General features: G+C 44.9%; 2 protein-coding genes across 2 annotated transcripts in view; one reads left to right on the forward strand and one right to left on the reverse strand.

Annotated features, from left to right (window-relative positions):
- The first annotated feature begins 445 nt into the window (after nt 1-445).
- LOC128709696 (paired mesoderm homeobox protein 2A-like) overlaps nt 446-27,056 on the forward strand; it is a 39,918-nt gene continuing 13,307 nt past the window's right edge. The window contains exons 1-2 of the mRNA XM_053804706.1: nt 446-791; nt 20,372-20,568. Of these exons, the coding sequence (XP_053660681.1) occupies nt 446-791; nt 20,372-20,568 (543 nt within the window). The remainder of the gene's footprint in view (nt 792-20,371; nt 20,569-27,056) is intronic.
- On the reverse strand, nt 1,265-6,571 carry LOC128709695 (sodium-independent sulfate anion transporter-like). Its single transcript, XM_053804705.1, has 5 exons — nt 6,495-6,571; nt 3,282-3,433; nt 2,983-3,221; nt 2,121-2,901; nt 1,265-2,058 (listed from the first exon to the last, which is right to left on the reverse strand). Exons 1-5 carry the CDS (start codon nt 6,569-6,571, stop codon nt 1,265-1,267), a joined length of 2,043 nt encoding a protein of 680 aa, XP_053660680.1.

The following is a 27,056-nucleotide window of genomic DNA, read 5'->3' on the forward strand; positions in this document are numbered from 1 at the left end:
TCCTACCCATCTGTTAACGGTAGCGAAAAGGTGCGAATTTGGTGGTTTTATTCCCGGTGATTTGGAACTTCGAATCGAAATGCCTGTTTCGCGGTAGAATTGAATCCTTCTTACTCCATGCCAAATTTATTCCGGTAGAGCTGGTTGGAGCCAGTTTAGTGATCAGTGAAAGTATTATTGCAATCAGCATTACCATCATCACCGTAACGGGAAGCAATCGTGTGCGATAAATCGAGTGCGCCCAGAAGGTATGCAATACGGATAATCGGTGAGTGGTTGGCAGCTGGTTTGTTTACATCGGCAATTGACAGTTAGTGAGCGCGTGGAAGGGCTAGTAAAGCTGCAGAACTAACCGCTCTCCACACGGGACGCGTACAGCCGTGTGTTTCTTTTTCTTCGTGGTGAACCGTCGCTATAAAAAGTCGTCAAAATTTATCCCCACGATATGGACTATTCGTACCTCAACCAGGCGGCAGCTAGCTTTGACTCTAGCTGCCTCCAGGGTGGTATGGACCCGACCGGGCTGGGCAATATGCCCTGCTCGTACGGGGATCTAACGTCGTGCAGCCAGATGTCGCAGGCAGCCTATCGCTATACGGCGGCCGCAGCGTCTATGGCACGGTCGTACAATCCCGTCGGCACTGGCGTCGGACCGGGTAATGTGACGATGAGTGCCCTCCACCATGCAGCCGCTGCAGCCGGACCGGGGTCGCAATGTTCGGTTATGGGTGGCCGAACACACCAGGACGTGCACCGGGCCTCCATGTTCCAGACTTCGATGAATTTGCAGTGTAAGTATAGGAGAGTGCAGAGCTAAGATCACTGACGCAACATTACATGCTTGTGCTGCTTTTGCATTAAGTACATGGAGGTGTTTTTATTTGCTGGTTTTGATTATCAAATGCTTACAAACTAGGATGTCTTTATGAGCGAACATTCGTGACGCTTTGCTCGATCATTCGTCGTATTAAATCACACATGTTGTCCTTGAACCCTTGCTGCAGCAAATGCGGCAGCCCAGGTACGACGTTCGACAGGAACAGTGTAGAACTCTCGCATTAACCTACAAAATTAGCACTAGGAACAAACGCCATCACGCGTTCGGGTCCGTTTACGGTTAGCTTAACGTTGTCTTTATCGCCTAAAATATACAGATCACTTGTGTCTTTTGCAGAGTCTCAATGTAATGTAATGTTGCTTGGGTAGAAAATGTTGAGGAACTGTTCTGGGTGCTTCACAGTGGTTTTGTTCATTGGCCTCCCCCTTAAGCTGGGATACTCTTCCGACGACACTCCTGGATCGCTTTGTCCAGCTGCTCAAAGTCGTAGAACACGCGGTACTCGAGATCGGCACCCTCGAACACATTGCCCACCGAGGGTTTCAGGTTCAGGAACAGCAACAGTTGGTTTCGGCTCTTAAAGTCTTTGATGAGCGTATCGATGACCTGGGCGGCGGTGAAGTCGGCACCGTAAATGTGCGTACAGTCGATCACGACCGGTATCTGGCTCTTGAGACCGTGCTTGTTGATCAGGTTGCGGACGTAGTCCACCGAGGGGAAGATTAGGCAGCGATCCGGTGTCAGCATCAGATACTTCACACCGCACGGTGTGACGGCTTGATCCATGTGAATCTTCGGCCGAGCGGCATGGTACAGAATGAACAGGATGTTCAGCCCGATTCCGACCAAAATACCGTACTCCAGCGGGAGAGCCAGACACGCGACGAAGGTTGCGATGCCAGGTATAAGATCAGTTTTCTTGCTTCTCCACATCGGTTTCACGACGCGCACCTCAATCATGAAGATGACGGCTGCAATGATGATTGCGGCCAGTGCAGCCCGAGGTATGTAGAAGAAGTACGGTGTGAAGAAGAGCAGCGCAAGGATGACTAGCAGCCCGGTGTAAAGCCCCCCGAATGGAGTGCGCACTCCACTAGCGTTGTTGACGGCACCACGCGAAAGTGCTCCCGTGCCGGGGTATCCCTGGACGAAGGAGTTCGCAATGTTGGACACACCGATAGCGATAAGCTCCTGCGTGGCATCTACAGGCTTTCCATCGGCTGCAATGAAATGGTGTCGATTAGTGGCAAGGAATTGCTGGAGTTTGACGGAAACTACCTACCGAAAGCCTTGCAGATGGCAATGTTTTCAAGCAGCGCAATCAACGGGATGACGATAAGCATCGATCCTAAGCCTTGCAGCAAATCTCCGAAACTCTCGTACTCTTGTACAATCGTTCCATTGGCATCCTTAATTTCCGGTACGGAAAATGGTGGTGCCTGCACACTCGGTAGTCCGCTAGGTACCTCGCCAATCATGCGGAACGGTTGGCTGCCGTTCTCGTAGAATATCGCCCCGATACCACCACAAACGACCACAATGATGGCGTTTCGTGCCGTGCCGATAAGCCACAGCGATTTGTTGATGATCCTCTGGACGACGGACTGATCACAAGCATCCGGCGGTCCGACCTTCAGGCGGGGTAGTAGCCGCATCAGGAGCAGCACCACGATACAGATGAACCCCATCAGTGCGTCACCAATCTGGGTGTTGTGTATGTCATCGATGATGGACGACCATTGCTCGATGAAGGTGTTTCCTTTGGCGACGATACCCAGCAGATCCTTCACCTGGGAGCTAAGGATGATCAGCGAGACGGCAGAAGTAAACCCGGAGCTTACCGGTCCGGACACAAAGTCAATCAGAAAGCCAAGCCCGAACAGTCCCATCAGCAGCTCGATCAGACCGGTCAGGAAGCACAGCAGTACGGCCCGCTGCCAGACACCATCGCAGGCTTGGAAGGTTAAGAGTGACGCAATTGCCGTTGGTCCCATAGGGACGTCCTTGCACGAACCGAGCAGGATATAGACGAAACAACCCACAAAAGAACCATAAAGACCGTACTGTAAATATACACACGGAGCGAGGGATAGGTAAAGGTTCTTATCTGTTTGCGTACGAAACACTCGTCGGCTCGCACTTACCGCTGCGGGTAAACCGGCAATGCTACTGTAGGCGAGAGCTTGCGGGATCACGGTGAGCCCCACGGTAATGCCAGCCACCAGATCACCGACCGCATCGTCCGTGCTGTACTTTGGCAGCCAGTTTAGCACCGGAACACGCTTGTAGAGGATCTTGCGGCGACAGACGTTCTTGCACTTGCGCCGGAACCAAGGTCCAATGGATTTGATCTGATCCATCGTTGACTGTTTGTCGTCCGTTACTGTGGAGAGGAGCGTTCATGAGGATCGCGTTGGATGAGATGGGTATCTTCTTTGCTTACGGATGAACTCGTTACTACCGCGATAACCAGGGACATCCTTGTGAATCGGTGGTACACTGAGGGAGTGTTGTGAGCCGCTCAAACCGTGTATGTTGTAGACCGAGGCCGACTTGATCTGGACCTTGTCCAGCTGAGTGTCACTGGACGTTCGGCTGTTGGTTTGGGAAGAGCGAAGAAAACACAAAACCTTCTACTGAGTACGATCGTAATAAACTGCTCGTCTTGCCGTTTTCCTGCTAACAGCATGCTTGTCGGTACAGAACGGTGGAAATGTGTGAATTGAGTGACGCATGAGTCATCGTTTGTTAAGCCCTTGCGAGCTTACCGTACTCAGGCCGTCCTCAAGGTCGCCCTTGAGACAAAAAAATAACACTGCGCAACTGATTTTCAAGTGTAGCTTCAGGTGTTGGCAGCATATACAGTTAGCGTAATTTCGATGCTCTAACCTAATAACTTTGATTCAAGTGATATACGGACCGGTTGAGGTTGAGGCACGTTAATATAGCACGATCCGGTTTCTCGAGTGTGGCAATGTACCGTGCTCGAGCTCATCAATGTTTGCCATAACGTGTAGCTTTAAAACAAGGTGCAGGTTAAGCAAAACAGGTAAAAGACGGTAGGAAACAATCATTTTTTCGTTATTGCTTCCCTAACCGGTCACTCGTAAAACGAATGCCTGCACAATCGCGTGTCGAGTACGGAACGCGTGGCGCGACAACGTTCAGCGGTGGTGGCCACCAGTGTGCTAAAATTAACATTTTTGCCAATGCCTTCATTCATCTCCACATTTCACATGTGGCACTGGTTTGATGATGGAGCGTAGCAGCAGTACGAGGTGAGGGTTCTAATCACTAGCATCAAGCTGATGTAACGTGTGGTGCTCGCTGCAGGTTGCCATAAAATCAGAACCTTCAGAAAATTGGAGAAAACAAAAAAAGAAAAACCTTCCCACATGAAGGTGGAGGAGTCATCTGTCGTATGACGATCGAACTCAAGCAAGTCATCAAACTGCGGGCAAATGCTCGTTAGAGTATCGATGGTTTTATATCCTAACACGGTTATGTGTCAACGGGGCGGACGAGTACTAGACCCGTCAAAACGTCACGCTATAATTTATTCACCTGCAACGTCGCATTCTCGCTTCCGTTCTGCCGGATAGGATAGCACGAGAGTGGTCACGTTTGCCGGTTGTACGTAGAATTTGTCAGAATTAGCGAAGCACAGGCGTACGCTTATCGGCCATAAATTCACTAGTGTCTCGCTCGTAAGGATAAACAGAGCGCGTCCGTATGCGCCAGGTGGTAAATCTGTTCTAGTCCACTCGATGGTGTCGCCCGTGGAGCGTGTACGCAGCTCCGGGAATATGGCACGGGGGCACTTGATTATTCGCTCGTCTATAAAACCGAACCGAAGAAGAGGCGCAATACTTCGCTGTCCGGATAATAAGGCACCTGGATGTGTACCAAGTTAGGAAAAAATGGGGGTTGTGCTGTAACATTCCTAACGTTTGATGATGATTAATTGCCGATAGTTGAAAGATTCCTGATGGTGCCAAATCGCACTACCTACTAAACCACGTGCAGTGCAATGAACGGCCATGATTTTGACCATCAAAAACCCCCCCGCTGCTAGACTAAGATTTGGGGTGTTTGCTTTTTTTTTTTGGTGTGTCGTAGTTTGAAAGAGTTTTTTGGCAGCCTGACACCCTTTCGACACCGAACTGTTAGATTGTTTGTCCACGGCGAAACGGGGGGGAAAAAAGAGCGTTCAGTTCCTGCATATGAATCCATCCCTGCCTGTCGGGTTGGGAATATGAACGGAACAGCAGATCTCACGTGACGCGTTGATGAGCTAAAAAAGAAAGAAAATCATCCATATCCTGCTCGATGCGGGGAACGGAAGTTCCCTCGACCAGGCGCAACCTAGCCGAAACACGGGGTAAGGGCATACACAGCGAAAAGCGAACCAGGTTGTCTTGGGTGACCGACATCAGCGCGAAACCGAACGATGCGGTACGTGAAGTTCATGAACGCGAGAACGTAATTTGGGCAAGTCTATTTCGGGAACTCGACATTCGGCTGGCTTGTGTCTTCTTTGCGCTGCTGCTGTACGACGGTGTCAACCGCATCACGGCAAAGCGCGGCTACCGTTGACCGTTTGGGTCTTTTGGGTAACAATGAAACTCAGCTGATAGTGTGAGGCATTGAGAATTCGGGACTTTAAGTCGTTGTAGGACCATTGCGATGTAGCCGCAAAGGTTGTCCAAAAAACGCCCGAAACGAACTCCTGGAATGGTGTCGTCAGACATTGGACATCTTCCTTTTGAAACATAGTTTGCGCTGTGGCTCGTGGCAACTCGATTGACATGTTGCAAGTGCATCGAAGCTTACGACGGGCCGTACAATTCGCGCATCCCTGGCAATGGCAGTGCCAAACGGCAAGGTGTCAATTGTCGCGATAAGGCGCGTTTGATGAGTGCCATAAAAAAAGAAACAGCGACCAAAACCTCGGTTATGATCGTTTATGATGTGCCTGATGCCGGGAGTTCAATCTGACGTGTGTGTATGTCATGTTGACAACGGTCCCGTCGCGTTGTCAGTGCGATATTACTACACGAGACCACCACGATAACAACAGCGGCTGATGCCGGGAGTTGAAGTGCGGTCGTCACCGAGGCAAGCGGTACGACATAACGACAAGCATCATGTGTGTGTGTGTGTTTTACGGAACTCCAACAGATTGTTTTCTGTCCGCACATGTTTGCCAATTGCACCTGTTTGGGGTATTTGCACAGTCTACAAAGTTATCAGTTAATATATGACATTAGACGACGCGAGCACCAGCACCGCGTGTAGATCAAACACACGCAAAAAAAAAACGCAGGAGTTTACAATCAAAACAAGCATAACAATTGGGCAGCATTGGTTTAAGATAAGCGTGATCAAATCTTTGCTTTTCGTCTACAAAACAACGGCTCCGGTTGTTTCGGGCGCTCAGGAATCGTCGTTGCTAATGCTTACGGTTTTATCGTCCGCTTAATTAGTTTACCTCCGTAGGCTTGGTACACTTTTTCGGGCATTATCAGTACACAAGCATTAGTCACACGGTTGTCTGAGCGCATTGCGTCTCGTGCGTTATGATGATCACGAGATTGTTTTTGCTTTCGGCTGCATGGCACGAGCCACGAGCGGGGTTCGTTGCCTTCATTCTTACCGAATACTTATCCGAGGGATGGTGAGACTGAACGTGCTGCTGGTGGCCGGTTCTGGCGAGTCGTTGTTGTTCGCCATATTGGCAGTACCGAGAACTTTCGATAAAACCTTGAAATGCTCGCTCGAATGTCCTGCCCGACCGGGGGCTAGCGATCAACTAAGTGATCTTGGACGTGTTCACGCGGCTCGGGCCCGTGAAAACCCTTTTCGGCGAACCCGAAACGAACATGCATCGGTTTTGCGCTCGGGATGTTTGGTGCATACCAACCCAAAAAGGGCACGTATTTTTACACCGAACGAGGATCGAGCGTTGGACCGCTGACAAGTGGGGCACAACGGCCACATGCCAGCTAGTGTCAATCGAGTACCGAACAATCGTACCGATTGGAAACGATCACTTGCTCGGGAAGGTTGTGCGTCAGATGCCGAAAGTCGTGTTGCGTGCCCGTCAGGCGTTGTTTACGACGCCACATGTTTTACAACGAACAGCGAAAAGGAAATTGATGGATGATGGGGATGATGGACGTCCAAAAATGCTGTTCCACTTTTCAGGATAAAAAATAACTGATATTCCGCTCTGATATACTTTCTTAACACGGCAAATCACGCGGAAAGGATGCAATAGGTGTAGATCAGCTATCGACTCTTGGTATTAAAAAGTACGGCCGGTTAAACGTTTGAACATCCGATAACTGCATTTCGCATGCACCGTCTTATCGTGACGAAGTGATAAAGTCTAGGCGATGCTAATCGTTCAAGTGGTCTCGGGGCACCTCGGTTTAGTGACGTCCAACGGAAGTGATTTATGTGTACGGTCCAGCAGGCAGTAAAACACATGCAATATTGCAAGCGTTATTACATGCATACACCTTCACGAGACGTAAAGACGTTGTTGCCATTATTCGCGTACACGTGCGTGCATCAAGATGGTTACAAGTCACACGATACGTATTGTGTGTGTGTGTACTAATCTACCCACGAAATCGCGTCCATATATCTCGTCGCGACGGAATCGTACAATGCGTTTCATAATTACCAGGATAAGAAGGATCGGGATTTGAATTGCCGCAAACGCAGTGCGACTCTTAAGATAGTAATTGATTTTTATGGCTCGTGCCATACTGTTGTTTGCATGTACCACGGATAATCTCCGTGACGGAATGGTGTGTGATAGTGGTCTAGTGTTTGCGCAGGGGTGACGTTAGACGTTATCACAGGTGATCTTTATCCGATCGTTGAACCAGCGCTCGTTATATTAGCACGTTGGTCTTTCAATATGGTTGTTTAACGATGCAATGAACCGAAAGCACATCTTGAAGGAATGGAAAATGACTAAAACATTTCCACTTGTAACCATTGTTGTAGATGTGCTGTGTGACAAATGAGCAAAGAAAAACAAACTGCAAAAGCCATGCTCAGAAATAGACACTTTTCTATTTTCTCTGACGCGGATGTGGGCCCAGACGTGCATGCGAAAGGTGTAGGCAGTTGTATGCTTTCGTGTTGCTTTTAATTGGTTCGCAGAACTCGAGTGCACATCAGCACAAACCGCCGTGTGTTGCTTCACTTTCATCAAATATCAATCGGTGGTGAATGAAGAAAGTCACTTTCGAGGGCCTTTCCTGTTTGAATATTGGAATTGGAAAGTGGTTCGATATCTCGATATTGCAGGACACTTGTAAGACGCCTCGTACATGGGTACAAGTGTGACAAAATGTGCTCGTTAGTGCTTAGAATGGGCACCTGCGATAAGATGCTGGTACTTTTATTGTTCATCCTGAAGTAGCCACCGTAGGGCACTTTGGACCATCAGCCACCGAGGTGGCGTCAAGTTTGCCTTGGTGTAAATAGTATCTATTAGTTTTTATCTCCCGGCGCAGGCGCATGTGTTTGACAAGTGATAGTGACGAAACAGATGTGCATGCGGAGTTGCTAAACAAATACTTCAGTAGCGCATTAGGTCAGGCATGTGAGGATGTCTGAAACTAGATCTAGGTCCTCGTGTAGTACATGCTGAACCAAGATAGGCTAATGTGTGTTGAAGTATTAAGTGAATAAAATAGTAGTACTTACGACATGGCGGGTTCTTCAACGGTAGCACTGTTACAAGATCGCTTCACTCACTTCACGCAGCACACTACCGAAACTGTTATAAAACCGCACAGAATGCTGAACAACGCCACTGACACCGGGACGGTGCTTGACTTATACAGCTCCTGAAGATGGCTTTATATCTTCTAGCCCCTTTCGACCAAACATGCAGGAATTGTCAGGATGCACCAAGAGGGATCTTCCCACACCGTGTGCTAACGGGTTACTGAGCTGACCCGACCGATGGTGGGGAAATTTTAATCAACTCCGTCCTGCGGCCACCTCCGATAGGTGCTCACCGAACGTCAAGAAGTGTGACCGCGCGTTCCGTCACCCGGGGGAAGCGTTACTATACGTCCGGAGGAAATGAAACAATGGCGAGTTGTTTGAATTGCATCTCTCTTGCTCATACGCTAGTAAGCCTTTGGCGCTCTCTTCTGTTCTAAGCTGTCACGCGAACCGAACAGAGCGGTGTGTACCGTGGACTTGCACAGAGTGCTCTCCGACCAATCTTAACTTACGTGTTTGCTGAGCTGTTCGCGCATCTGGCAAATTTCTCTCTTATCGTAAGCATATCAACAGGGTCATAATCAAGAGAGCCGGAGCACGAAAAACAAACGAGAATCTCTGAGGAAAAGCATTGGGTATTCCCAAAAGTTCTTCAGCAATGGTTGGAATTTTGAATGTCGTTAGAATACTTTCGGGGTAAAAGCTTTATCACTTAGAATCACAATAGCTAATGTCGAATACGTAAAGAACGAAATTTTACATCATTTCTCTCTAGATACAGTAGTAGATCGGTTCATTGAGTTGGTTTTAGAACTCAACTCCGTACCTGTCGGCGTGCATCGCTCTTCTTATCACATCGATCAGTTTGAGTTGTCGCGATCGTAACGCGTCCCCTTGCTTATCTAACCATTCACCCCAAAAAAAAAAAAAAACCGTGTGCGTTGGTGGGTAGCTGTGAAATCAAATTTGCTAATTGACAATTGAAGTTTACCGCTTAAGTGGGTTGTTTCGTGCATTTTCTGCCGCGGTCTCGTGCGCGGGTCGGTCGGGACGGTAAAACGGTTGATAATGACAATTCGCACGCGAGTAAACAACGTCCAATACCCGTGCGTAGATGGTAACGTGTTTCCGCATTGTGGAGAGTTTGTTGGCTCGCAAGTGCAAAAAAAAGCAAGTGACAACCGCCGCCCAAAACGGAGCGAAATATTCATAAAGACATAAATCTTGCACTTGTTTGTGTGGGGGCGGTACGCGGTTGCGGTTTGCGTCATGTTTTCACCTGTGCCGCGCCGTGTGGTGAGGGGGGGTAAATACAAGAGTGCCATCGCTGCCGAGAGGAACCTCACCAAAACATAGGTAAATCAAGGTTGCCATCTGCAAAAAGGTAAACAATATAGATAACTAGCTGGCGGTGTTCCTTCACGACACACAGTACAAACTGCATCCGCTCGGGTTGGGCGTAGAGTTGACCTTTTTTTTTTTGTCTGCGGCTAGTGGATCTGCGGCCACTGTCATCTGTCATCTGGCGCACTGGAGCGTTAGTAGCTGTCACTAGGGCTAGGATGAGTATTATGCACGATAAAAACATGATCATAAACTCATCTACATCCGATAAGACGGTAACGTTAGGTGTCATTACCTGTTTGCTCTTCCCAGACAGCCGTCCATTGTAATCCTCTAGATGTGCAAATCCTAGCGAAAGAACCTTGGAGTAAGACTGGCTAAAATCGAAGCCGTAAATTCGCACAATCGTACAATCGCCCGTGGTTATCGATTATAGATGATTCACTCATTGCAGGGTCGTAAAAAAAGTGACTAAAAATAGAACAACAACAGCGTTTATGAGCTATTCTTTCTGTGTGGCGTGGCTTCGGGTGCGCTAATCATGTCCCAGCAGGAAGCTCGATTGGCTTCAAAATCAAGTCCGTTTTATTGGGACGAATGATTGAGAAAAATCAAGGTGACAAGCCGCATTTTGGGGAGCTCTTTCCCGAGGCGCCCAGCGATAAACGTTGTGCTGAATCGTGCGAAACAATAGTGCCATCATGATAAGGTTACCGGCCGTCCGTAAAGCTTACGCCAATTGGAGGTGCAATATTGAGGTGTTTCGTAGCACGCCATGTTTATGATGTTTGCCGGTAGATGGGGGACGCTTGCCGAGTAGATTGCAAACGGGCGATTAAGTAGCTGTCGCTATCTGCGCTCGGTGTTTATTTTGGAACGTCACTGTATGATGGTGTGTGATGAACATTGCATAACTTTAGGCGCCAAGTGTGTGAATGCTGAACGAACCGTCAAACAAACCAAGAAGAAATATTTGTACAGTCAGATTTAAAGATTGATCTGCTAATATGTATTTTATAATAAAAAAAGGATTAAGTAACATAAAAGTCCTGAATTTGCTCCGTTTTCCCAAGTCCAAAATTAAAAGGAACGGGAAGGAATCGCACTTTGTGCCGTGCGTCGCACAGGCACGCTTCCCCATGGTCATTAAAACCAAAACCCCGAAAAACCCATTATCGTAACTAATTGACCACAAAGCAAAGCGTTACCGTGCCGTTGCCCAATTAAGTCACCATGGCGTATTGGTGTCGAACCGGAAACAGCACACGGTGGTGGGCAAGACAAACCTCACGTATATCGGAAACGGCCCAGTATAACCGGGAGACAAATAGCCTTTCGAATGCAAAGCACATGCCACACAGTGATTTAAAGTTGCATGAAGATGTTCCGAAGTAAATCGGATGCTCTCCCCCCTCAACCACCCCACCGGTATCCCGGGTGCTGGAATCGAAGACCGTAAGCAAGACGATAAATATCAGGCCACTAATTGGCAAATGCCGGACGTTTGCCGGGCTTGAGACATGCAGCTCGGGGCCAGGTATTGTCCAGGTAGGCAATAGAGCATTCTGTATCTTCCCCAGTCGTGCCACGTACGGTATCGCAGCATGGCCACAATTAAACCACATTAGCTCTGTAAAACGATGCTCTAATAGCGTTAATGTTATAGGCACTAAATTTACATTACACGCACGCACCAGCGTCTTTGGCGGTTTCGGTACGGTGCCATGAAAGTTTGGTGTCGGATGCGGGCTTTGGCGAGTTTTAGGTTATGCGTCTCACGACCTCCAGCGAGTTCCCGCGGCTGAGTGCTGTGTGTGTGTTGGGGAATAGTCGCTCATAAATAATTCCTCCATCTTCTGGTGAGCGGTTTTCCACCGGAGAAGGATCTTCTTGCACGAAGGTTTTCCAGTGTCTTAGTGTATGGTATTGTGTGAGTGCAAGCACACACAGAAAGCGGACGTTCGTTCGTTCGATGGTGAAAACTGTTCTAAAGTCAAGAATGGACGGTTTCAAAACCAAACCGGACGACAAAACCGTTTTGTCCTGTTCGGGCTCCCGGTACTAACTGGCACGCACACCAACCCATACGTATCTCAGCACGCAAGCACGAGCATGTGTGTCGTATGTGGTTGAATGTCGGTTTTATCTCCGGTATATCCCCTGAAAACCCACCTCGGGTGGGTCCCCGGTTGACGATGATTATCACTGATGCTGGCGTAATTGGTAGTGTAATAATAAATTAACATTCCCAGACCATAACTCCCCTCACCATAATATTTCGATCCCGCTCGTTCGTTCGTGTGTGTGTGTGTGTGCGAAGGGGGGCTGTTTTTGTTTTCCGGCTTTTTCCCGCTCAGAAGAGGCCCATTCCCGGTGGAAGTTTGCGTACGAATCTGACGTGGGAAATCTTTGGGGATTTACCGAATGAGCTCGAATTGAAAAGTCTAGTTTTAGCACTGTAAAGAAGCGGGAAAACTATCCGTCCGGTTTTGTGTTCCTTTTTTTTCGTATGCTTCCTTTTCTAATGCTTGCAACACACTGAGTGTGTGTGTGTGTGAGGGGGATGTGTTTGTGCCGATAGAGGCATTTATGTTGCGGTTTCGGATCATTCCAAACCGGCGGCACCGGAAAACCCGCGCGCATATAAGGGTCATAATAAATTCAGCAACACTTCAAGCCCCGGATTTTAAGATTCAAATCTCGGCATTTTAATTCGATTGCGAGACCAGCCCAGGATAATTGTTGATAATTGAGAATGATGTTTTGCAAATTGGATTACCGGTGGCAATTAGTAGCCATTTAATCGGATATCATATTTCACGGCATCGGGTGACCGGATGGCCGCGGGTGGCTGGGAAAGTTTTTCCTTCCGGCGTTTTGGTGCATTGTATGTTGTGGTTGTGCTTTTGTGCTGCATTTGTGCTGCGGTTTGCATACCTTTGGGCGCACCGTGCGAAAATCATATTTTCGGTACGTGAAGAGTTATAATCGATCGACAAAATGTAGCCAGTTTTTCTTCCCCCGGGCAGTTGGTTTCGGGCGGTTCATCGACAAATCGTCAGGATGCGGCGTATTAAATCATGCTAATTATGCGTCATTTTGTGGTTGTAGAGGGAAGAAGAGAGAAAAATGTGATTATCGAATCAACAAATTAATGGTTTGGCTGTTCCCATGAAGAAATAAAAAACAAACCTTGTGGTTGTAAGTTTTAAATTAGAAAATAATTAATGTTGATGGCGAGCTGTGCATTATGCTGTTGTTTAAACAATTTATAACATCAGCATTGAATTATTTGCGCTTTAAACTTTCATCGCAATCCATTCATTTGCTCTTAAAAATACATCTCAAGCCCTCAACGTGTCCCACGCTAGTCTATAACAAATTGCATTGGTTCATTTTCCCATCCGCACCGGCAAGGCTCCGGATGAGGGAATCTTCCAACTCGCTAACAACGCGGAACGCGTACGTTCAGCTACGGCAACATCTTGGATTGTGGACCAAATAAATGTTCCGAAACGGATGCCATTTGTGCCGAGATTTCATCACGTACTGTTGATGTGTTTTATGCATTTTGCATGACGGATGTGCCGTGATGGCGTGGTTAGTTCGTGGTTTCACTCGTCGTACAGTGCACATTCTTGAGCATGTTGCTGTCCTACGGTGGGTTGGAATTTTCCACACGTCAGTTGTTGTCTTCCGCTTGAGATCCACCATTTTCTGGCTTGAGAAATACTTCCCGCAACAAATGCATAGCTGGATCAACCATTTTTGCCCTTCATTTTTATCGCTTTCGGGCACATTTGTATTCGAAATGGAGCTTGAAGAAGGGTAAGCGAGAAGAAAGAGAAAGAAAGTAAATAAAAAACTATAAATGACCCAACGCGTTCGTAACTGCTGGACGGTACCGTTAACACTAGCCGATATGTTGCCTTGGCAGTGCTTAGGGTTTTGAAAGATTGCTCCAGTAATTGAACCGGATAGACATGGTACGTCTTCATCTTTCTTTGGCCTGGTAATTCCGATTTTTTTTTGTCTTCTTTTTGTCTTTCTCTCCCCCAAAACAGAATGGCAACAATCTTCCATCGTTCTCGGGCGACGTCCATCTTTTGCCCGATGGCGGATTAATACCGATTGACCATAATCCATAACCCAGCAACGCCCTGTCAGTTGTGTGTGTGTGTGTGCACCGTTGACGTTGGCAAAGAAATGGGGGCCTTTTTCTTGTGTTTTTGTGTTTTTTTGCTTCTCTCCGTTGTGTTCAGCCAGCTGAAAATGGAATGGAATCACTTTGGAAGTCAGAAAGGAGATGGCCTCAATGTAGTTCTGAAATCGTTGGCAATAATCCTTCGCTTTACGAGGTTCCAAAAATATGTTCTACAAAAGGGACATCTGATGATCTGTAGCGGTGTGTTTTATGTTAGTAGAGCCTAGTGAAGAAAACGTTTGTGTAAGAAAAGGGGAAAAACTGCTCATAATAATCGACTACAAGAATTTTCATCCTTGGTGATTCACACGTATTATGCACTGTAGAAAGCCTGGAAAATGGACAGTGTAGTAGGAAAAGCGTCCGTTTTATTTTGTTTAAACTTTCCCAGTACCATTTCTTGTAAACGAAGAAAGGAATTTTGATAGCAAATTGATGATTCTATTTGAATAAATTCCTTATATAATACAGGTAATATTATTCCTTTCATTCAACATTTAACAAATGGGCGTTTTTTTTATCCTTGCAAATGGAAGAAACCAGAAGCGACAGTTCCATATAAGAGAGGATGAATTTCAACTTTGAAACTGCTATAATTTCAAAGACTTCAATTTTGAATGGTACAATAAACGGTGGGGCAAATTTGATTAAGATTCATCTGAATCTGATTGAATCTTTGAATCGAATAAATGAATCTGAATCTTTATTCCAAAGATTCAACAAAGATGAAATTGAAGTCTTTAATCTTTAATAAATAGTCTTTAATAGGAACCACTGCTCTGAGGATTCATGAATCTTTTGAGAATTGATTACTGATATGATATGTCTTGATTTATTCAACTCTAATACAGATGAAAGAAACTTCAACATCTCGTAGCCAAAGTCTCTTAAATTTTTCTTACATTACTTACTTTTAACACTAGTACAATACGCCTAGGTTCAAACAACATTTAGAAAGCCACGGTCTGGTGGTGCGTTGAAACACGGAGAAGTCCCATTTCACTGTGCTGTATATTATAAAAATGTATTATATAATAATAATTTCGCCTAAAAGTAGGCAATTTGCTCGACAAATAGCGATTTTTGACTTTAGCTTCTGCAACCGATTGCAAACGGTACAAACAATGCCCCACAACGCACAAAAATTACATCCGTCAGAGAAGCTGGTACCTTGTGCACTAAACGAACACATCGTACAGAAAGAAAGGTGGTAGAGACAAATATTTACCGAGCGCTTCGTACGTCACCGAGCGACCAGGCTGTCTAAGCGTCTGCTGCCGACGCTCTGCACCACCACGCGACTCGGGTGATCGGACTCGGGTTGCCTCCGTCATAATCAAGCCCGGCTCGTTGCTCATCAAATATACATCGGGCCTTTGGGTTACGCTTGAAGGCAGACCGGCGAACCGGCGGCTTGGTCCGATGGTTCTTCTCTGCTGTGCCGTTCCGCTAGGCCGTGGTCGAAAATTAGCTTGTTTGCATTGAAATTTCCGCCTGCCCGAGCATTGCCAATTGTCAGCTGCCCGTGGTACGGGCCTTGATGAAGAGGGTCGGTACCGTTCGTTCGTTCGTATCGGCTGTTCCGAACGGTCGGGCGAGAAAAGGACCTTCTGAACTGGTGGGATCCTCCTGGGAAGGCATAGTACGGCAAAAGTAAACAAAACACTATACGGTAGGGAAACATGAAGACACTAACGTTAAAAATGAACAATAACAGTGTATGAGGGAGAATGGACTAGAATGGAAAGGGACAGACGGGAAGCGAAAAGAACCAAAACGAAAAAAAAATCAGAACAGCAATTCGTTTGAGCCAATGTGTGTAAATCAACAGTAAGGGTGGCCATCTGCAACAAAAAAATGGCGAACAAAATTCTTGAAGAAAGAGCAACCAAGAATGCGGCACAAAAAGATGCCGCGAGAAGAGAAAAATTTATGTAAAATAGTTAAATATGGGTAAGGACAAAAAATTAATACTAATGATGGAGACGCCTGGTGTTTCTCGTCCACGTGAATTAAACATGCTCCATAATTCTCTCCATTAGTAAAATTAAAGAGAACAATTTTATTACAAAAAAAAAACAAAAGATTTTCTTACGAAGACTTTCTTTCCGAAGAAAAGATGATTATCTTGCACAGAAAAAAAAACGATAATGTATTGATTTTTATAACCAATCTCACCACAATCAAACTGAAATGCACTGACAACAGTGAAAGATTCAATACTTTTATCCATCCTTTGCTCAACACAAAGCGGTTTAGAAACGAGCGACGTGGTTTGAAAAATCGTTGCATTTGCAGGCAAACGGTACGGCAAACAGGGAAGAATAAAAAAAGGCAGCCCAAACGAGTGAAAATCGTAACGAATGCTGATGGGAATACGATTGAATGCTTATTGCTTCGGAAATTGGACGAACGATGGCGAGCGTTTGCAACGGGCACTGCTGTGCAAAGTCTTTCAATCGTGAAGCGTGTACGGAATATCCTTGCTTAAACATTGATCCTTGCCACAAAATCCAAAAAAGGACGACCGGTGTGAATGCCGGCCCGTCTGCTACGCCGGGTGGTTTCTAACCCACCGGTCGTTTCAAGTGAGTGTGTGTTTTCGCTTGGATAATACCAAATGCGAAAGAGAAAAAAAAACCCTCAAAACCGACCGAGCAGACAGAACGCTACAGGACGAGTGCTCAGGCGTGCCAGCACCTAAAACCTGTTGAAAAATCAATACGAAAAGAAAGCAGTTCATCGTACCACGGTGCATTCGGTACCATCGGTCGTATCGCTAATGCAAATATCCTTCCAGTTCCCATTACCGGCGCTGGCACGCTGTGCGGGGCCCATGTTGTGCGCGTCGACATTTAATTTCTGTTCGAGGTGTGCGCCGAAATGTGGAGAACACGACAAACGTTGCGCTCGAATAGTTTCTTCGGTACATTCGAAACACTTCTGTGTCGTCTCGCCACAAAAACCTCGCCCGTGTTCGTTCGTAGGAGGCGTTGGAGTGGTTGGAGTGGGGTGGTTTTTTGGATGAGAGGGTAAGCGTTTTATCAGCAAGTTAAATAGAGCGTCGGTTTCTAAGCGTTCAAAGTGGTTGTGTGCGAGCTCGTACTCTGTGCGCGGTTTTCTCCGAAATGAAGATGGCAAATTTGTTCCTGTGCGCTAGCATTAAACCTCATCTCGTTCTCGTTGTTTTCGTATGCTTGGTTGTGTAGCTTTGTCGATTTTTTTTTACGGCAGAGCAATTTGTGTGGTGAGTTTGTGCTAGTGTTGGTGGGCTGTCATTTTTATTCTGTCAGAGATGACGAGTCATTGGCGCTGGAAAATAAACTGTGTTTAGTAGTGTGTTTTCAACATACTGGTTCTAGTTTAAATAAATTCTGTTGCAAGGATACAAAACACCTCTAACGAGAATCATTAGTTTTAGGTATATAAGAAAAGAATTCCAAATGGAATTAGGTTTAAATTCTTTTTTTCAACAAATATTCATGCAATAGAACCTCTTCAATCCGTACTTTTTTTACTTAAATGTGCCCGAATAAGCAGAATACAGGTACGACTATACAAGGAACAGCAGAATACAGGGGAAAAAGTACAACTATTTTAGTTTATACATAAGTGAAACGAAAATTAACCGTGCTTAGTATTCCACGTTTGCCGGATAACTGTCATTTCTGTCTTTGAAACTGTCATTTACTAACAGCACGGATAATGAGCCACCCGGTTAGACAACACCCGGATAATCGGTGTTTCAGTGTGACAGTCTATCATGTGTAGTACGAACTTAGCTTGTGACTGCACTTGGTAGTTTATTGTTACAAAAGACGTTCCGTAATTTTGGTCTGACCTTGAGCATAGTTTATTATTCTCTGTCGTCGATTTTGGAGTAAATCTGCCAAATTGTTTTTGGAACGGTCATTTTCGACTAGCGTAGATAATACGGCACTCGAATTTAAAGGTTTTCTGACGGAATTCCATCGTATGTGTATCTGTTTGTGTACAGGCAGTCCGCAGTAACATTTTTTTTAAAGGATTACTCCGCGAGAGACCCGAATTTTGTTAAAGAAAACATTTTAAAAAATTTAAAAAAACATTTTACCGAGTTATAATGTATTATCAATATTTTGTTTCATTGTTATGCTATAAACTAATTTATCTGTTGAAATTTTATGGTAGCGGTGGTATATTTAGCGGCAACGGTCTTCACACCACAGGATCGGTTCAAAACCTCATCCTTTAGGCAGGGCTGACTATCCAGCCAATTGTAAATTAAGTTAAATAAGGCCAGAAATGGCAGGCCTATACCTCTTGAGGCTGGTGTGCCGGTGACAAAAAGAAAAAAGTCTCTGAGATACGCCGATTAGCAGACATGCGGATATTAGCAGATATTTATAAATTTCAGTTAGTTTATAACACAAAATTCATGGCAAAAATTAAAAAAAATGCATTAAAAGGCCCAATAATATGATGAAATAAATTTGTCTTAGGCTCGCTGAAAAAGGAAAAGTCGCATAAGCTGTTGAATATATCATGAGCAAAACAGAAGGTTTACTGAATAACTTTTAAATGTAAAGCTACTACACTATGGATAATTTCGATACACGACGTTATCTTGTGAGTAATAGAGGTCCGTTTTAATAATGTATCTCGTCGATTGTCTGTATTTGTTTTATAATGCTTTATAAGTTTACATATTTGACTCTACTTTTCAAAATTTCAATCTTAATATTAAAGGCTCTATTGTGCCTTATCACAATCACATAATAATAGTAGTTCAACAGTTCCACCTTATATTTTTAATTGTTGTTGTCTACAGCTCATCGAAATTAGTAACTAGATCATGCTGTTATTAATGCCTAGTCTTTAAAGCTGGGATCAGTCAAAAATCGATGCCATCTTTAAAGTCTTTTGTTCTCTGCAATTCAACATGATTCTAACCTGCAAAAAGAAAGAGAGAGAGAGAGAGAATGGAGTGTAAAACTAGTAGCAAAACGATAAACAAATAAATAAAACATCAAAATGACGTCGTAACCGATGAGCGAGCGAGCTGTGAACGCGAATGGAGCTATAAAATCTCCCAAAAATCCCTCTTAAAGAAATATAAAAATCGAAGGAGAGAGGGAGAGAGAGCGAGATAGTAAATGCGAGAGAATGTGAACGGTTAAAAATACAACCATAACCGTGGTGCGATAAGAAGAGCAAGAGCAATGAAGAGGTGCGTACTTCCGTCGCGGTTAAATATGAGCCACGAGAGCCACGGATAAGCACGTGCAGACGTCTTTATAGCAGCGCTGAAAGGATGGAACAGGCTCAAGGTGGCCGTTAGCGCGCACCCACCCAATGGCGCTCCTGTACGGTGGAAACCGTGCGAGCAGCGGCGAAGAAATTGATTTGCCTTGTGCGTCCTTCCGTAACGGGGGCCCCCATGGAAGCCATCCCGTTTTGGCCGGCCATTAGTCATTCGTTGTGGAAGATAAATGACGACATGGCGGTTCTCCCTACCACTACTACGATCGGCCGGGTTGGTACGGTGCGCATGAAGACGGATTTTCCTTCGCCATCTTCATATGCTCTTGCTCGCTCACTCGGCAGTTACTTCCCGTTTTAACGATTTTCAACGCTCGCTTTAAATGTAGTGGTGAGGCAACACACACACACACACACATTAACGATGCTTCTTCCCCAATGGTGCCTCCATTTGCAACGAGAACAAAACAAGAAAAAAGGACAACCAACACCAGATTACGGACGTACGGAGTTATAGCGCCATCATTTTGTTTAGTTTTTCTTCCGTCCGTCTTCCTCCGTGCGGCATTGTTCCGAGGGTGCGCGCTGGCCGTCGTTACACGGAAAAAAGGGCAGTAATATTACCGTGCCGACGGTTGCGCATGTGAGTTTCGTCGCGTTTGTTCACCAGCGGTGACTTCTTTAGCAGCGCTTGGGTTGTAAATAATTTTACTACCATGAGATAAAAATCCTCCAACCTAATTTCAATTAATTAACACTAATGAATGGAGTCATCGTTTTTAATTTGATGTCCCTTTCGGTTTCGGTTGTGAGTCGCCGCGGTGCGGTAGGTGGTAATCATAATTGGGTGGTTGTTTGGGCGGCAACAGTTTGTACAGCTTATCCTGCCATATGATGTGTAATGTTATTCATTTTATAATCTTCCATCTTGTTTTATTTTTCCTCTCTCTCTCTCCTTATCCCTCTCTCTTTTCTCCTCGTGAGTACAGCGGGACTTCCGTACAAGGTGTACGCCGGACACGACTCGGTACTGGCGGAAAAGCGCAAACAGCGCCGGATACGAACGACCTTCACCTCGGCCCAGCTGAAAGAACTTGAACGAGCCTTCCAGGAGACGCATTATCCGGACATTTACACGCGCGAAGAGATAGCGATGAAAATCGATCTGACGGAGGCACGCGTACAGGTGAGTTTTGTTTTGCCGGCCAAGAATCAGAATCGTCCAGTACGTACATGGACCACCTGGGCACACAACCGACCAGGGTGCCCCGGGGTTGATTGATTAAATTGTTTTCTTTTTCTTGCCTTTGTTCCGGATTTCCAATACAATGGGAATGCGGGGAAAATGCCCTCGGAAAGGGCGAGAGCGAATAAAAGCCTCACCTTCCAAAAGCCGTACGCAGTCGCTTACGTAGCCAAGAGAGGCGTGCAAATATGGTCCATTATTTATGACACGTGCCTTGCTCAATATTTCATGAGTCTTCTTGAGCCTTCTTGAGGTGGATAAGTGGGAGACGATAAAAGACCCAGCAACCGAAAACGAAGCCATTCGGACCATTCGCTGTGTGTCGGGATCTCAGGGCTTGCTGTAATGTTTCCATGCATTTAAGATGATGCCCTGGCGATGGGCGCTACGACCTGTGCAGGGTGTGAGCGTACGCATATCATAGCCGGGCCGAGATCGCTTGACACATGCCGTACGATTACGAGTGGGCTATAAATTTATCACCTTGCTTCCATCCTTCGCCATTTGGACATTTTGGATGGATTGCCCAACGCTACTTGCCCCAACCCCGAACGGGGACCGGGCGGAACGCACAATCAGACAATCATACTATCCGGGGCAGATATCTTGGGCAGATGATCAAAATATCCTCTCCAAAAGCACAGCTCCCTCAGTTATAAAAAAAGCAGGTCACAGCAAGCAGTGACAGCAGCAAGGAGTGAGGATAAAAAGAATGATGGATTATTGGGTGTCGTTAGAAGCGACCCGTCCCTGACGATGAAGTTCGACCGGGAGTTCATTTTCCTTTTTTGGCTAAACACCCTGAGCTGCAACCAGAAGGAACCGCTCTGGACGTCGTACAGCTATCCGTGAGCAATCGGTGATTAGATTGTCATGGTGTCGGCACACGTCCACGTTTCGTTACACCTCGTCTTCATTCCCTTCGCTACGGGTACAATCACTCTGCAGCATCAAGATTCGGCTTCGATTAGGTACGGTCCTTCACAGTGGAAGCGGAGGGAATAAGTTGTAAAACAAGTGTGCCGAATTGATACACCACGTCAGTTCAGGCAGGGTTACCTAGATCTAGGGGGTTGCTCTATAAGGCGCACTGTGGGCAACACGATAGCATCACGTGTGAAGTGGCACGAAATTGATGTCGCATGCGGATGACTGGTGAGATTACACCCTTAAAAATGATAAGAGGCCCAAAGTGGGCGTAAAAAGGCGTACCAGACATGAGATTGAAGGAGGAACAATAGGTTCCCACCGAGGAAACAGGAATGAGAGACCCAGTCGGTGCTGGTACGATCGAGTTTGTCATGCGAGTTGCATACTTTGAGGCTGTGAACTGTTCCTTTTACTGCTTGCTACTCGATCCGTAATTACTACAACTTCTTCATGGTGGCAGATGGATGACAATAGTGTATTTTCGAAACGGTTCTATAGCTGACACAGTCCGGTCGATCCTGCACAGTGGGCGACGATTTTAAATGGCGTCCCGCTTGTTTTGATTGCGTTACCATCGAATGTTATCTTTAATTACATTAAACCAATATTGTTCACCATTTTGTCGGCACGGTCCGTTCAATGTCAAGTGGATGGTGGAAGGTGTGTCTGTCCTGTTGCCGCCACTGCGCACCATTGCGGATGGGATGCAATAATTTACATGCCGATTATCGGCATGTTGACTACCCGATTTTGTGTCGCAACGGCAGAAGGTCTGGTACGCAAACATTCCATTTCAGTTAAGCAATTTCCGAGCCACGCGTGAGTGCCATTGGATGGATGGAAATGTGATTAGCTGTGTGTGTGTATGTTGGGTTTTATCGCCTTGCTGCATACGTCAAACTTGACAGATGAATAACAATAACGATCTGGTTGGCCGACGAAGGCTGACCGGCACCGGCTGTCCGGGTGAAAGTGTTGATCGATTCAATTATAACGACCTGTACGGTCGTCACGATCACCGGAGACACAGTTTAATTGAAATTTCAATTCAATTATCGTACATTATATGTCGCGGGTAAGTTACCATTGGCGAGCAGCAGTAGTACCGGCGCAAATGTTCCGATGATCGTCATATCGCTGTTGATGCAATCCGTCTGTCAATTTGTTGTGCCAAAATAGCTGTCGCACTGGCCAGAGTTGACGCATTTTCCCCCGAAAGGCTCTTTTAATAATCAATAGAGCATTATTGTGTGTCAACACTCGTGTGTCGTTCGCTGCGGTTCATGAACTCCCGACAGACGAACTCACGCGTCTGGGAGCGCGGAGCCATTGGAAATGCGTTTTTATTGATATTGAAAAAAAATAAAAAGAAGTCCATAGGAGGAAATCGAAATGGAAATGGTAAGAAAAAAAGACTCAAAAAACAATTTTCACTTCAAAATGCGTAAGCAGGGCACCCTTTTAGCACACCCTTTTGTGCTATAAATAAAATTTCCTTTGTGAATGTTTCATTTTCCAGCAGAGTACAAAAGAAAGAGCGTCAAAAAAAAAAGGTTGAAAACAAAGCACAAAAAATGGTGCAAAATGCATTTTGCTAATGAAATTCGCAGGCAATCATTTATGTAGCGTCCATACTCACGGTTTCGCTGATGGAATGCAAATCGCGAAAGGAACGAAAACACAACCGAGGTGAGAGTGTGCTGGCGGGTTTGGTTTGAATTGATATTTTAAGACCGCTCTGCTGCACGGAGGGAGTTGATTGGACTGAAATGTGTTCACGTTCGATTTGTGAACATGCCACCAGTTGCGGTACTCATTAAATGTTGGTGACCGTTTCGATTGTTGAAACTTTTCGCTGGATCGGTATCGGTGCTTGGCAGTACGTCCCAAATGATACAAAGTTGTACAGGTGATTGATGTCAATCCCAGGTTTTGCGTCTAGCCTGGGTGGGATGGTTTGGTTCGGGTGGTTGTCTGCAATCTCCGCTTATAATTAGTGTCAAAAACATTCGCTGACGGTAACGTAACGTTAGGTCGGCGGAGCTGGAGGGACAAGGTTTGACCACGGATATTGGATCCGGTTTGGTGGAATGGGTCTGTCAATTAGCGCGAGATGGTGAAAAACGGGCTGTTTTTGGGGATGATTACTCACTCAGGTGAGTGCACTTTGGTTTAAAATACTACAAATTAAGTAACTGAATATACTATCAAGATTGTTTCTAAAGCGCCTAAATGTATGCAAATGTTATTATTTTTGGCGTTAATACAGTAGGTAATGGATTAACAAAGCCTTGCTCTTAAAATTTTCACGAATGGATGTAAAAAAGATTACAAACACAACGTTTAGGCCTTATTGTTCTGCTTAAAGACTTTAGCGAAACACGCAAACCCTTACCTCTAATCCCGTTCTGCTCCAGTTTTATGGAATCTAATCCGCTCGCTTATCCGTTCCGTAAACAACACAAGAAAACCTGTTCGGTCCATCCACACCATTGTCTAACGGAGGGGAACTTTAACCCTCGCGGCTATTGAAATTGCATCGCTCAAGGGAACAGGGACCCTTCCATCCATGCTGTTCCGGTTTTTCTCCGGAGTTGATTGAATTAAAATTCATCACACATCTGTGGTGTTTGATGGCATAAACACGTCCTGCAGATTGAAACGCTTGCGTGTGATGGTTGAGGGTTATTAAACCTCAATCGTGGCCCGTTACTAGGGTGTCGTAGGTAGTTTTATGCACTATTGGGAGGGAAGGAACAAAGTTTTGCACCGCTTTGCGGGCTTAAAGGAAATCGAATGCATTTGCGGATTTTTATGGCAAAAATCGGTAAAGTACGGTGTGATTTAAATGGTGACCCCGATCTTGAGCATTAAGGTAATTAACCCATATCATTCGCATCCAGTTTGACAATGCCATCGTTGAAACATTAATCTAAATGCAATTAGATTTATTGATCATTATTGACCTCGAAATGTCATTATTTTGTGGAAAAAATGGTTCATGCTTGGTAATAATTAAATAAATCAGTGTTGCTATACGCTTTGCATACTTTTGGGCTTATTAACAGTGAGACAATCTGCTTTGTTATTATGCACTATTACCTTAGCAGTATATTATACACGTGTAATATCAAACAATAGCGTATTTTCAATGTGATGGATTAGATTTGATAAAATACTGCACTAAGATTAATGCTACGACCAACGTCGAAAAGGGACCATCAGAAAAGAAAAATGGACCCAATATTGGACGTCCTCGTTGCAAAGGCCTATATTTTGTATTGCTCGGGCTATTGATGATCGTAAATAAAACTCATTTCACCTCACACAACGCGTTGCGCGATTTCGTCGTGCTGTGATAAAACAAAAAAAAAATCGTTACCAAATGAACCAGTTCATGCCGATCACGGAAAATGGTAAAAATTAAATGAGATAAAAATGGTGCAAAAAAGATATTTTCTTCTTTCACCCACATACATGACGAATAAAAAAGAAGCCTAAGAAGCGTATAAACACACACACTTGCAAAAAGGCGAATACGCAACACCAATGAGCAACAACCAGTGGTGGCACATGCACAAAGACCGTACCCATTCCCGGTCGTGGTGCTGGCGCGTTCGGGATGTCAAAAGTTTGAAACAATTTAATTCATCACAGCCGGCAAGTGCCCATCCACCTGACACCCCCAGATAAAGCATGCGAGGGTGTTTGGGTTCGTGGCGAAGGAAAATGTAACAACATTTTATTCGGCCTGCGCCAGCGTGAGGAAAAGAAAACGGAAAGGTGGGTCGAATGAGACGAGGCTTGGTAAATTTATTCCCGTCGCGAACGCAGGATGCTGTTTCGTCTTGAGATGTGGAGAACTAGGCGGACAAACAAATACGATACGAAACTGTTCATTCACGGTTAGAGAAACAACGTTGCTCTTGTTGTTTTTATCCGCTTTTTGCCTTTCTTTTGGTTGGATTTAAAGCAAGAAAATTAGAGATTAATGTTTTGGCCAGCTTTTGCAGTGGTGATGTTTGAATCAAACGCATGTTATTAGTAAATTTAGTAATAAATTATAAGTTTAGATAATGTACACCTAATAACTCTTTCAGGCTTAATTATAGTTTCAACCGCTATTAATTAAAAAAAAAAAAGATGAAAAACAAAATTTTGTCAAGAATTTGTGTGATAACATTGCGAGATTTTTCTATGATTCTTTAGAGTGCTTAGTATAACTATATGGGCAAGCGTTTTTTATACTACTTGCTTAAAATTTCAAGGAGATAGATAAGAACAATCTTTGAATAACTTGATTGTAATATAAAATAACACGTAGAGTTGTCATATACTTTTTCAAGATTGTTTATTCATTTTTGCATGAGTTATGGAGATAAAACCATTTTCGGCGTTTTTTTTACAGAAAAAAATAAGTTTCGAGCCATAAATTACTCGTGAAAAAATCTTTAACAAACACCAGAGGCTCAACCAAATAAATGTCAATTTAAAGTTGAAATTAATTAATTATTATTGTAACAACTCATGCTAGAATAGTTGGTCATATTTTATTATAACATGACAAGATGTAAAATTGTATTTGTAACAAGTTATTCTAAAATTGCAAATTTTTCTATCTCCTCAGGGTTTTAAGCAAATTGCAAAAAAAAACAGATGTCCATTTAGCTATGTTAAGGACTGTATATGTTGTAATATCAAAACCATGTGTGCACTCAGCCAACATGTAATTCATAGGTGACCACCATGTGGTATAGTTTGTACACAATAACGTAAGGAAAATGAGATTGAAATTTTCCTGTTTTTTACCTTGTTACCTTGTTGCTTGTGTTGTTACCTTGCCTCAACTGTGGTAATTTTTCCCTGGTACGAGAAAATTCAAAGCAAAACATTGTATTTTTTTCACCAATATAGCATTCTTAGTTGAAAAACTGTTTAAAAATTCATAAAAGAACGTTAGGAACAAGTGCTAGAATATTGAAACCAATGAAAATGAGTTAAATTAAAGGAATTTTTAAGTATGTCTGAAGGACTCTTTATATTACCAAATGTCGCAAAAAAATATATATTCCACTGCAAGATAGCATGTTGTTCCTATTTGCCCAACCGAGCAGCGCCATATTTCTCTGAGAACATTTTTCCAATCCAATCGCAATTAGCTTTCCCTCCTGCCCCGCGGTATCTGGATTTTTTCTCCACCGGAAACACTGGTCGATTACACTGGCGAAAAGCTACCCAGCTCCAACCAAACCGTCCCCACATAACAACCATCCCTGGCGAACCGTATGGAAATGGCGCACATATGGTACCCGCACACGAATGGAATTATTTTTCTCGATAAATATAAATCGTCGTCATCGTCGCTTGTGCCGCACCTTTTTGGACATGCACATGGAACCGCACGTGGGTGCGGTCTCATCCGGCACACTCCGTCAGGTGTGGGCGAATGTCTGGACGCTTTGGTTTTGAAGCCTGCCCAGGTCGCGGTACCCACGGAA

The sequence above is a fragment of the Anopheles marshallii genome, chromosome 2 (genome assembly GCF_943734725.1).
Source record: "Anopheles marshallii chromosome 2, idAnoMarsDA_429_01, whole genome shotgun sequence".
NCBI classification, from domain to species: domain Eukaryota; kingdom Metazoa; phylum Arthropoda; class Insecta; order Diptera; family Culicidae; genus Anopheles; species Anopheles marshallii.

Coding starts and splice junctions, on each gene's coding strand:
- LOC128709695 (XM_053804705.1), bottom strand. CDS start 6,571: ATGGCGAACAACAACGACTCGCCAGAACCGGCCACCAGCAGCACGTTC. Junction 2,902..2,982: donor TTGCCGGTTTACCCGCAGCG/GTAAGTGCGAGC, acceptor GTATATTTACAG/TACGGTCTTTATGGTTCTTT. Junction 2,059..2,120: donor TGCCATCTGCAAGGCTTTCG/GTAGGTAGTTTC, acceptor ATTTCATTGCAG/CCGATGGAAAGCCTGTAGAT.